Consider the following 12,696-nt stretch of genomic DNA (forward strand, 5'->3'; position numbering starts at 1 on the left):
CCTTTGTTTTTCAGACTGAGCACTTTATTTACATAGGGTGCCATTTGGGATGTTACCTATCAAAGGGAATAGGATGCCATTTGAGACACAGCCATACAGACGTTTGCTGGTATATTATCAGATTAATTGAATGTGATGTCAAAGCGGCCCCACAGCTCCAGACAGGGACTCCACCAGCTGGAAGTAGCTGTATTTGATGTCACTCCATATCATATCAGAAATTCACTGAGGAAGAAAAAAAAGTTACATGATCCTCCTAACAGACTCAATAACCCTAGTTGTATCAGTTGTAGTAACAGGCAGTACAGTACTAGTTGTAGTAACAGGCAGTACAGTACTAGTTGTAGTAACAGGCAGTACAGTACAAGTTGTAGTAACAGGCAGTACAGTACTAGTTGTAGTAACAGGCAGTACAGTACTAGTTGTAGTAACAGGCAGTACAGTACTAGTTGTAGTAACAGGCAGTACAGTACTAGTACTAGTTGTAGTAACAGGCAGTGCAGTACGAGTTGTGGTAACAGGCAGGGCAGTACGAGTTGTGGTAACAGGCAGGGCAGTACGAGTTGTGGTAACAGGCAGGGCAGTACGAGTTGTAGTAACAGGCAGGGCAGTACGAGTTGTAGTAACAGGCAGGGCAGTACAGTACGAGTTGTATTAACCTGCAGTACAGTACTCATAAAATAAAGAAATGACCTCTCACTGTCAACTGCGTTTATTTAACATGTGTAAATATTTGTATGCACATAAGATTCAACAACTGAGACATAAACTGAACAATATCCACAGACATGTGACTAACAAAAATGGTATAATGTGTCCCTGAACAAAGGGGGGGTCAAAATCGAAAGTAACAGTCAGTATCTGGTGTGGCCACCAGCTGCATTAAGTACTGCAGTGCATCTCCTCCTCATGGACTGCACCAGATTTGCCAGTTCTTGCTATGAGATGTTACCCCACTCTTCCACCAAGGTACCTGCAGGTTCCCAGACATTTCTGAGGGGAATGGCCCTAGACTTCACCCTCCGATCCAACAGGTCCCAGATGTGCTCAATGGGATTGAGATCCGGGCTCTTCACTGGCCATGGCAGAACACTGACATTCCTGTCTTGCAGGAAATCACGCACAGAACGAGCAGTATGGCTGGTGGCATTGTCATGCTGGAGGGTCATGTCAGGATGAGCCTGCAGGAAGGGTACCACATGAGGGAGGAGGATGTCTTCCCTGTAACGCATAGCGTTGAGATTGCCTGCAATGACAAGCTCAGTCCGATGATGCTGTGACACACCGCCCCAGACCATGACGGACCCTCCACCTCCAAATCGATCCTGCTCCAGCTCCGTAATACAAAACCGCGACTCGTCAGTGAAGAGTACTTTTTGCCAGTCCAGTCTGGTCCAGCGACGGTGGGTTTGTGCCCATAGGCGACGTTGTTGCCAGTGATGTCTAGTGAGGACCTGCCTTACAACAGGCCTACAAGCCCTCAGTCCAGCCTCTCTCAGCCTATTACGGACAGTCTGAGCACTGATGGAGGGATTGTGCGTTCTTGGTGTAACTCGGGCAGTTGTTGTTGCCATCCTGTACCTGTCCTGCAGGTGTGATGTTCAGATGTACCAATCCTGTGTAGGTGTTGTTACACGTGGTCTGCCTCTGCGAAGACGATCAGCTGTCCGCCCTGTCTCCCTGTAGCGCTGTCTTAGGCGTCTCACAGTACGGACATTGCAATTTATTGCCCTGGCCACACCTGCAGTCCTCATGCCTCCTTGCAGCATGCCTAAGGCACGTTCATGCAGATGAGCAGGGACCCTGGGCGTCTTTCTTTTGGGGTTTTTCAGAGTCAGTAGAAAGGCCTCTTTAGTGTCCTAAGTTTTCATAACTGTGACCTTAATTGCCTAGCGTCTGTAAGCTGTTAGTGTCTTAACAACCGTTCCACAGGTGCATGTTCATTAATTGTTTATGGTTCATTGAACAAGCATGGGAAACAGTGTTTAAACCCTTTACAATGAAGATCTGTGAAGTTATTTGGATTTTTAAGAATTATCTTTGAAAGACAGGGTCCTGAAAAGGGACGTTTCTTTTTTGCTGAGTTTAGTTGTAGTAACAGTGCAGTCCTAGTTCTAGTAACAGGCAGTACAGTACTAGTTCTAGTAAGACAGTACTAGTTGTAGTAACAGACAGTACAGTACTAGTTGTAGTAACAGACAGTGCAGTATTAGTTGTAGTAACAGACAGTACAGTACTAGTTGTAGTAACATACAGTACAATATTAGTTGTAGTAAGACTACTTGTTGAAGTAACAGACAGTACTGTACTAGTTGTAGTAAGACAGTACTATTGTAGTAAAGGGCAGTACAGTACAAGCTGAAGATGAGGCCAAATGTAAGAGAAGAGCCATTTTGATACATATGTGGAAGAAGTGATGGGACTATGAGCCCAATGGCTGGCATTTATATGCCCTCCAAAGAAAGGTTGGTAGACCAAGATTCAAAGGTCAGATTAGGAAGGAAGAGGTGGTGTTTGCTCGATTGGACATTGAACGCGCCCCGTGTGGCTCAGTTGGTAGAGCATGGCGCTTGTGTGCAAACCGTCATTATATCGAAGAAGAAGAACTCAAGTGGGGATGGGGGTTGCTCTTAATTTGGAGGAGGGAGCTGAGTACGCACCCTTGTGGGGCCCAGGATCAGCGTAGTGGAGGTGTTGTTTCCTACCTTCACCACCTGGGGGTGGCCCATCAGGAAGTCCAGGACCAAGTTGCACAGGGCGGGGTTCAGACCCAGGGCCCCGAGCTTAAAGATGAGCTTGGAGGGTACTATGGTGTTATGCTGAGCTGTAGTCAATGAACAGCATTCTTATATAGGTATTCCTCTTGTCCAGATGGGATAGGGCAGTGCGATGGCGATTGCATCATTTGTGGATCTATTGGGGCGGTAGGCAAATTGAAGTTGGTCTAGGGTGTCAGGTAAAGTGGAGGTGATATGACCCTTAACTAGCCTCTCAAAGCACTTCATCATGAAATTTAGTTCAGTTATCTTTGCTTTCTTGGGTACATGAAGCAAGTGGGGACAGCACTTGGGCTTTGTTTCATGTAGGCTTACCCTGATGTGACGTTTTGATAACCCTGTCAATCTCTTTCGGATAAGGTGAGTTTTATCAATATATTCGGATCTATTTACTCTGATTCGAAAATGCTAATTAGCATCAAAGTAGTTATCATGCAAAACTACAAATCCCTGCAAATCATCTCTAGATGACACCTTTGCTAACAGGTATTATAATTCATTACTACATTTAGCTAAAATAGTTAATCCAGAGATTCTTACATTTGCCTCGATTCGGCAGTCTTGTCCAGATCATTATGACATTTGTAGTTCTTTATAATAGCCACATTAGCAGCTAATTAGCATTTCATTTTTGAGGGTCAATTACAGGTGAATATATTGATAAAAGTCACCTTGTCCTAGAGATTTACACTCTTATCAAAATGTCACGACAGGGTAAGTCTACATGAAACGTGTTTTTGACGTGTTTCTAAAAATCCGCAGGATAGGGAAAAATGAATGGTGGAAAAATGATTGGAATCATTTCCATGTTTGACTGCTAGGTTTTATGGGTAATTTAACTCATATTGTGATAATCTATTGAGATAGAAGAAACACGACTTATTTAATATTATTGCTTCAGTGGGTAGGTTGCAAAGGATTGTACAGTTTTACAAATGTCACCTTTTTTTTAAAGTTTTAACTCACCATGTGCCTCCTGAGGAAAGTCTCTCACTTTTTCACTGCATCTATATTTTCTGCCATTACATTGCACGTTAAAACAATTCAGTTTAAAATTGTCATATTTGGGGGCTAATTCTGCTAATTCAATATTCTAAACGCCCCGAGGAACATTATTTATAGGAAAAAGATATGTAATATTAGACGGTATTTGTGTAGAAATCTTGAAATAAAGTAATTCCATATTTGTTTACCTCCTGTACATAGTTGTTTACCTCCTGTACATAGTTGTTTACCTCCTGTACATAGTTGTTTACCTCCTGTACATAGTTGTTTACCTCCTGTAACGCTCATGTATCGGTCTACTTCTACAAAACGATTGCTAAAGTTCATCTCAAGTTGTCTCCCTCTTCTGCTGACAGACTTGAATATTATAATTATATATCTTTTTTTATTTATCAAAATAGCATGAGAATCAGGTGAGCATCAAAACTTTTAAATCCCTACTGTGGTTCATTATAATATTATCATTTAAATACTCTATTTTCAGTGCACAATGTACTGTGGCCTAGTTATCAGAAACAGGCTACTCCAGCAGGGCATAGACATTCACACCTGTAGCCAATTTAGCCGCCTGTCAGTCAATGAATGCACCCAAGGCTCCCACTTGTGTCTAAAAAAATCCTGGCTCTGTTCCTACATGATCAATCATGGATGAAGATTCAGCATTGGAGAGTTATTTTGATGACCCAATTGGAAATGTACCAGTAAGTAGCCAGTGGTCCTGATTGCCAGGGTAAAGGGAAAGAAGTCTGAGTATTTTTCTGTAAAATGAACAAAATTGACCTCAACATTTGATTTTAAATGACTTCAACCAACAGGTATTTTATCCTAATTTTCCACTTGGTATCATCGACAAGTGACACGAGATAAACTGACTAAAGGATGCATCTAATTCCACTCATTATTTTTTTTGTCTCTGGTGTGATTTCTAGGATGCCTCTGGCTTCCTGTTTGAAGGGGACCTGGGCTTGCAGGGCGCCCCTCAGCTCCAGGATCCATCCTTTCTCTCCTCCTCAAGCCAACCGGAGAAGGACATCGGGGAGGATCTGGATCTCAGCTTCCTGCCTGATGACCTGCCAGAGGACACCTGTGGAAATGCTGCTACTAATGCTAACATGACACAAGACCGCGTGTTCGATGGCTACAGGCCTGAGGAGTCTGCTGAGACTGACCCTAACCAGCCGGCCGTGACGGGAGCCTCTACCTTCTGTCCCATGACGCCTATGACCCCCATGACTCCAGTGGCTGAGAGTTCTGGAATAATCCCCATGTTACAGTGCGTGATGGATGTTACGATAACCAGGATCCCATCCATTAGTGCAACGTAAACCATTTACACCAAATGCTCTAAATGGCTTCTGTTGTGAAACGTTTTGCTATGGTTTGCACTAATTAATATGACCCTGGGAAATGAATTAGTGCACTATTTTGGCCAGGATAGGCTCAGATTAAAAGTAGTGCACTATAAAGGGAATAGGGTACCATTTCAAATGGCCTCCTAGTTGTCTAGTCTCTAACATCTTATCTTACATAAGCTAATATTGATCAGTGCTTGCAAGTGAGCCCATTTGTTGTTTATGTGCAGGAATATTGTATCTACAGTGAATCTGGCTTGCCCACTGGACCTAAAGTCCATTGCTCTTCAAGCCAGAAATGCTGAGTACAACCCCAAGGTAATCAAAATATGCCCAGCCCAGACAATGTTTAAGTCAATATGGTGGTGTCATGCCATGATGTGGGCATTGTACTCTGTTTCAGCGTTTTGCTGCTGTCATTATGAGAATACGGGAACCTAGGACCACAGCACTCATCTTCAGCTCCGGAAAGATGGTCTGCACAGGAGCCAAGAGGTGAGGGGGGAGAACAGTTCACCACAGACACCATGAACCATGGTCTTGTTCAGTAGAAAATAAAATGTTAAGAAACAGGGACGTATAACCTGAATTTGTCCAATAAAAGCACATATTTATTTTCTGTTGCAAGATGTTTTGTTACGGTGTGCCCTATTGAACACTGATACTCTGTCATTTACCAGGGCCCACTCTTAGATGATTTACTCGAAATAAATAATTTGCTGTACTGCACCTGTCATTGCTCAAGGATAGGAGAAAGGGGAGGAAGCTCATTGAGCCCTTGTCCCAAAGTGGATAAAGATGATCCCCCTCATTTCTCAAGCAACTCCTCTGTTATTGCTGTATATTCTGACAGTGAGGAGCAGTCTCGACTGGCTGCCCGCAAGTATGCTCGTGTAGTGCAGAAATTGGGCTTTCCCGCCAAATTCCTGGACTTCAAGATCCAGAACATGGTGGGGAGTTGTGATGTCTGCTTCCCCATTCGGCTGGAGGGTCTGGTGCTGACTCATCAGCAGTTCAGCAGGTACACTCACTGTGACATATTGAGTGTCTGCTCTGTAAAGTACTGACACCCTTTAGTCAGAGAAATTCTGTCCGTTATGTTGATTGAATGCTGAAGTTTTCCTTTATTAAAAAAGTAAAATGCTTAGTGTACAGTTAAGAACAATACTTTGACAATTAAAAGAGCTTGAGGCCTTCTGACCCCATACATGAGCAACATTTTATTTTATTTGACACTATGTATGTTAGTGCTGCAGTACTCGTGTTTTGTTTTCACTGTGTAAATAAACACCCTTGCACAGAAGTGCTTTTGCAGCTCCGCTATCATTTTCTTTTGTAGAGTTTAGACCAAAGGTTTTCAATATAGCCTTATGGCTTACTCTACCCAACACACTGGACCTACTGATATTCAGAGGATTCCCAGTATTCAATGTTCTTAAAAAATATATATTTTTTTTTACAGCATAGTCAAATATACTCCAGACCTGAGCAACCTATTCTCCTGTAACCAGAGCCATATATTTAGATATTTCTAAATGGCTCCCTTTAACTAACTGTGTGGTTTTGGGCCCTCTAGTTATGAGCCAGAGCTGTTTCCGGGTTTGATCTACCGTATGGTGAAACCACGTATTGTCTTACTGATCTTTGTGTCTGGAAAAGTGGTTCTGACAGGTACGTATGTTGACCACTGGTGTTCTCTGTCTGACTTCCACACACCACTATGCTATGTTGACATGCTTCAGATGCTTGCTTTTTACATTGTAAAGTTTTCGCCAGATCTTATGTACATTTTCTTTCAGGGGCTAAGGAACGTGGAGAGATCTATGAAGCCTTTGAGAACATCTACCCCATTCTGAAAGGATTCAGAAAGCAATAAGTAGTGCAATTCTAACGCTGATATGGGTGAAGAAAATGAATCTACATTTATTTACAAACATGAATGTGTCCAAATATTTTCATTTTGAGTGTTGGCTACACTTGTGGAAAGTGTGTATGGTGCACTTATGTACTTTTATAATTTTGTAATGGTGGATGGATGAATCTGTAATGTAATATTGACCATCGCAAAGAAATGAATAAAAGGAAAGTTTGCATGTAATACATCTAACCCATTCGTAGAGATGTATACATCTGAAGCATTCGGTTGGCATTTCCACTCGCCACCAAATATGGCAGTGAGTGAATTTTGGCCGACATTCTGCAAATTTTCTTATGGATGAAACTTTATCGCAATACAATTTTCTGTTCCCAAAACAACAATCTGTTACGAACAGAGTGGACACATTTTTTTTTTGACTTTACCCTTTGCCAAAGTTTCCAAAAAATTCCATTGTTTAGAAGGAGTGCAAGGGTGAATTGAGTTATTGCACTGGCGAACTTCAGAGTAGGTGTTCCCTAACGGAAATATGCAAATACATGCCAGAACGAGCCAATAGGATCTTACTAGCTCGTGCTTGGCTCTGCCCACCTCCTTGCTTGTTCTGCCCACTATGATTAATTTGCTCCCATTGGAAACGACAGGCTGTGGTATATCTTGGATTATTTATAAAAATCTTTGACGGCATCTTCTGGCCGGGGAGTTTTGTTAAGAGTCCAAACGCTCGTTCGAACGTTAAAACACATCGCTTGCGGTACGGTTTTGGAAACATAAGGAACATATCAGATAAATATTTTCTAAATCCAAAAGGTTCAATTACTACACACCTTTATAGGGTTCCCACGTGGCCATATTACAGCGCTTGTTTACGGAAGACCGAGGCAGCCACCTGTGCTAATTAGCTATCTAGTGTGCTCCGAACACTTGCGTAAGCGTAACTCGGAAGTGTAGTTCGTCAACTGGATGCACACACACCATATGGATCTGTGCAAAACTGCTACAGTAAGTGCATTTTTTATTTATTTATGAAAACCTTTCTCGTTGATATTAAGGGGAATATCCGCATGTTTCAAAAAAAGTTTTGCAAGTGATGATTACTAAAATTAAAACAGCATTGGAATTGTAGTCCACATGCAGTCAACTGTGCGTGGAGATAACTACAGAGTTTGAGACCTAGTAATAATTAAACATGCTTGTTTCCATATCAGAGAGTACATTACAGGTGTGAGTTACACTGATCCCATCCACATGTAATGTAACCATCTCCTTACAGTAGGTATAGGCAACTGACAGCCCGCGACCCCTCATTTGAAGGCCCTCAGATAAATTTCCAATTTACTGTTGCAAGTTGGGGATTAAACGTACTGTTGCAAGAGAGTAGAATTGCATGAAATTAGTTATAAAATCGCTAAATCTTCTCTCTACCCCCATGTCAAAATGTGTAGATTTGCAGCAAACTTGCTTTAAAACGGCATCATTTTTTCTACACCCCATGGCAAAATGCAGTATGTAACATTACACAAAGACAGTAGCTGCAGTATGAAAATGGGCTGAAACTACTTCTCCAATAGAAATCCCTGATCACACTTTTAGACGATGTGATGGCGACGTTGGCTAGCTAAACCAAAGCTTTTTTATAAATAAACTAAAAATAACTCTCTAAAAATCGATTTGTTCTATCTGTGGCTAAAACTCATGCCTATATACAGGTCATCGGGTCTGACGGTCGACTCACACCGAACTGGGCATATGCAGGCCGTCAAATCAAAGGCACCCCTTCGATATTTTATTTATTTCACCTTTATTTAACCAGGTAGGCAAGTTGAGAACAAGTTCTCATTTACAATTGCGACCTGGCCAAGATAAAGCAAAGCAGTTTGACACATACAACAACACAGAGTTACACATGGAGTAAAACAAACCTACAGTCAATAATATAGTAGAAAAATAAGTCTATATACAAAGTGAGCAAATGAGGTGAGATAAGGGAGGTAAAGGCAAAAAAGGCCATGGTGGCGAAGTAAATACAATATAGCAAGTAAAACAGTGTTAATGTTGCGACAGTTTGTTTCTGGTAACAGAACAAAATAGTCAGCACATAGTAACTTCTGATTTAGCTGTACTTTAATTAATGCAAACACGTGTGTGGTATATGTGTGGTTCGTATATATACGGTCTCGCTGTTATACCTCGCAGGGCAAAACAGAGAAGAGAACGACACATCCTATTGTTCTCTCTTTTATACTGACAGAGATAGTTCCCGCTCAATGCTGGCCTGTCAGAGGGAGGAGGAGCGTGGTTTAAACTTGCTCCTCCTAACGTCGGCGTGTAGGCTGATCCCAGCGTCGTGACGCACTTCCTGTTGCCGGTTGTAGTTCTTGTCTTCAACAGTTAATTTACCCTTAGTTTATATACTTAATATTGTAGCATAGCTTCCCCGGTATATTATAAAGGTTATGCATAAAAATAGCCAGTTCAACCCTAACAACTGGAATGGTAGATTTGCAGTGGAAGAAAGTGCAAAGTAGAAATAATGGGGTGCAAAGGAGCAAAATAAATAAATACAGTAGGGGAAGGGGTAGTTGTTTGGGCTAAATTATAGATGGGCTATGTACAGGTGCCGTAATCTGTGAGCTGCTCTGACAGCTGGTGCTTAAAGCTAGTGAGGGAGATAAGTGTTTCCAGTTTCAGAGATTTTCGTTCCAGTCATTGGCAGCAGAGAACTGGAAGGAGAGGCAGCCAAAGGAGGAATTGGCTTTGGGGGTGACCAGAGAGATATATCTGCTGGAGCGCGTGCTACAGGTGGGTGCTGCTATGGTGACCAGCGAGCTGAGATAAGGGGGAACTTTACCTAGCAGGGTCTTGTAGATGACCTGGAGCCAGTGGGTTTGGTGACGAGTATGAAGCGAGGGCCAGCCAACGAGAGCGTACAGGTCGCAGTTGTGGGTAGTATATGGGGCTTTGGTGACAAAATGGATGGCACTGTGATAGACTGCATCCAATTTATTGAGTAGGGTATTGGAGACTATTTTGTAAATGACGTCGCCGAAGTCGAGGATCGGTAGGATGGTCAGTTTTAGGAGGGTATGTTTGGCAGCATGAGTAAAAGATGCTTTGTCGAGAAATAGGAAGCCAATTCTAGATTTAACTTTGGATTAGAGATGTTTGATGTGAGTCTGGAAGGAGAGTTTACAGTCTAACCAGACACCTAGGTATTTGTAGATGTCCACATATTCTAAGTCAGAACCGTCCAGAGTAGTGATGCTGGACGGGCGGGCAGGTAGCGATTGGTTGAAGAGCATGCATTTAGTTTTACTTGTATTTAAGAGCAGTTGGAGGCCACGGAAGGAGAGTTGTATGGCATTGAAGCTCGTCTGGAGGGTAGTTAACACAGTGTCCAAAGGGCCAGAAGTATACAGAATGGTGTCGTCTGCGTAGAGGTGGATCAGAGACTCACCAGCAGCAAGAGCGACATCATTGATGTATACAGAGAAAAGAGTCGGCCCAAGAATTGAGCCCTGTGGGACCCCCATAGAGACTGCCAGAGGCCCGGACAACAGGCCCTCCGATTTGACACACTGAACTCTATCAGAGAAGTAGTTGGTGAACCAGGCGAGGCAATCATTTGAGAAACCAAGGCTATTGAGTCTGCCGATGAGGATGTGGTGATAGACAGAGTCGAAAGCCTTGGCCAGGTCAATGAATACGGCTGCACAGTATTGTTTCTTATCGATGGCGGTTAAGATATTGTTTAGGACCTTGAGCGTGGCTGAGGTGCACCCATGACCAGCTCTGAAACCAGATTGCGTAGCGGAGAAGGTGCGGTGGGATTTGAAATGGTCGGTAATCTGTTTGTTGACTTGGCTTTCGAAGACTTTAGAAAGGCAGGGTAGGATAGATATAGATCTGTAGCAGCTTGGGTCAAGAGTGTCCCCCCCTTTGAAGAGGGGGATGACCGCAGCTGCTTTCCAATCTTTGGGAATCTCAGACGACACGAAAGAGGTTGAACAGGCTAGTAATAGGGGTTGCAACAATTTCGGCAGATCATTTTAGAAAGAAAGGGTCCAGATTGTTTAGCCCGGCTGATTTGTAGGGGTCCAGATTTTGCAGCTCTTTCAGAACATCAGCTGACTGGATTTGGGAGAAGGAGAAATGGGGAAGATTTGGGCGAGTTGCTGTGGGGGGTGCAGTGCTGTTGACCGGGGCAGGGGTAGCCAGGTGGAAAGCATGGCCAGCCGTAGAATAATGCTTATTGAAATTCTCAATTATAGTGGATTTATCAGTGGTGACAGTGTTTCCTATCCTCAGTGCAGTGGGCAGCTGGGAGGAGGTGCTCTTATTCTCCAAGGACTTTAGTGTCCCAGAACTTTTTTGAGTTTGTTGCAGGAAGTACATTTCTGCTTGAAAAAGCTAGCCTTTGCTTTTCAAACTGCTTGTGTATATTGGTTTCTAACTTCCCTCAAAAGTTGCATATCACGGGGGCTGTTCGATGCTAATGCAGAACACCACAGGATGTTTTTGTGTTGGTTAAGGGCAGTCAGGTCTGGAGAGAACCAAGAGCTATATCTGTTCCTGGTTCTAAATTTCTTGAATGGGGCATGCTTATTTAAGATGGTGAGGAAGGCATTTAAAAAAAATAACCAGGCATCCTCTACTGAAGGGATGAGGTCAATATCCTTCCAGGATACCCGGGCCAGGTCAATTAGAAAGGCCTACTCGCTGAAGTGTTTCAGGGAGCGTTTGACAGAGTGAGTGGAGGTCGTTTGACCGCTGACCCATTACGGATGCAGGCAATGAGGCAGTGATCGCTGAGATCTTGGTTGAAAACAGCAGAGGTGTATTTAGAGGGCAAGTTGGTTAGGATGAAATCTATGAGGGTGCCCGTGTTTACGGCTTTGGGGTGGTACCTGGTAGGTTCATTGATAATTTGTGAGATTGAGGGCATCAAGCTTAGATTGTAGGGTGGCTGGGGTGTTAAGCATGTCCCAGTTTAGGTCACCAATCAGTTCACATTTTGTGTCCAAAGCACAGCTGGGGGCAGATGGTGGTCTATAGTAGGCGTCAACGGTGAGAGACTTGTTTTTAAAGAGGTGGGTTTTTAAAAGTAGAAGTTCAAATTGTTTGGGTACAGACCTGGATAGTAGGACAGAACTCTGCAGGCTATCTCTGCATTAGATTGCAACACCGCCCCCTTTGGCCGTTCTAGCTTATCTGAAAATGTTGTAGTTAGGGATGGAGATTTCAAAAAAGTCGTAAAGTCGTTTTTGACTAAAATTAAAACGTGTGTCTGTCACTCACGAGGTTAGAGTAATAGCAAGCTCAATTACTTTAAACATTGGCTCGAATCTAGGTTTCACTTCTCTCATTTACTTCCCAAACCCCGGACTGGCCTGCTTGGGGTCTGTTTCGCAAGCGTTCCCAGAAGTCTCGCGATGTTGCGCCTCTGGGTTTAGAAAGTATTAACAATTGGGTGGCTGCTAAAATGTTTCGCTCGTAATTTGGTGATGAGTTGTTGTTTTTTGTGGCCCCTACCACCATCAAAGTTGTCCATCCCTGCCCTCCAGCAAAGCTTATATCCATCCGTAGCATAGACCATATAAAACCAAAGATTAGCTACATTCAAAAGTAAACAGATCTGTAGCTAGTCTCAGATTGTATGTATGGTCACGTGACCATACGTTCATAA

General features: G+C 43.1%; 1 protein-coding gene across 1 annotated transcript; it reads left to right on the forward strand.

Moving 5' to 3' along the window:
* Positions 1 to 4,399: 4,399 nt before the first annotated feature.
* Positions 4,400 to 7,040, forward strand: LOC115162712 (TATA-box-binding protein 2-like). The gene is made up of 7 exons (XM_029714179.1): positions 4,400 to 4,483; positions 4,712 to 5,055; positions 5,365 to 5,452; positions 5,538 to 5,629; positions 5,988 to 6,155; positions 6,711 to 6,805; positions 6,934 to 7,040. Exons 1-7 carry the CDS (start codon positions 4,427 to 4,429, stop codon positions 7,008 to 7,010), a joined length of 921 nt encoding a protein of 306 aa, XP_029570039.1. The 5' UTR covers positions 4,400 to 4,426; the 3' UTR covers positions 7,011 to 7,040.
* Positions 7,041 to 12,696: the final 5,656 nt, after the last annotated feature.

This window comes from Salmo trutta, chromosome 25 (genome assembly GCF_901001165.1).
Source record: "Salmo trutta chromosome 25, fSalTru1.1, whole genome shotgun sequence".
Lineage (NCBI taxonomy): Eukaryota > Metazoa > Chordata > Actinopteri > Salmoniformes > Salmonidae > Salmo > Salmo trutta.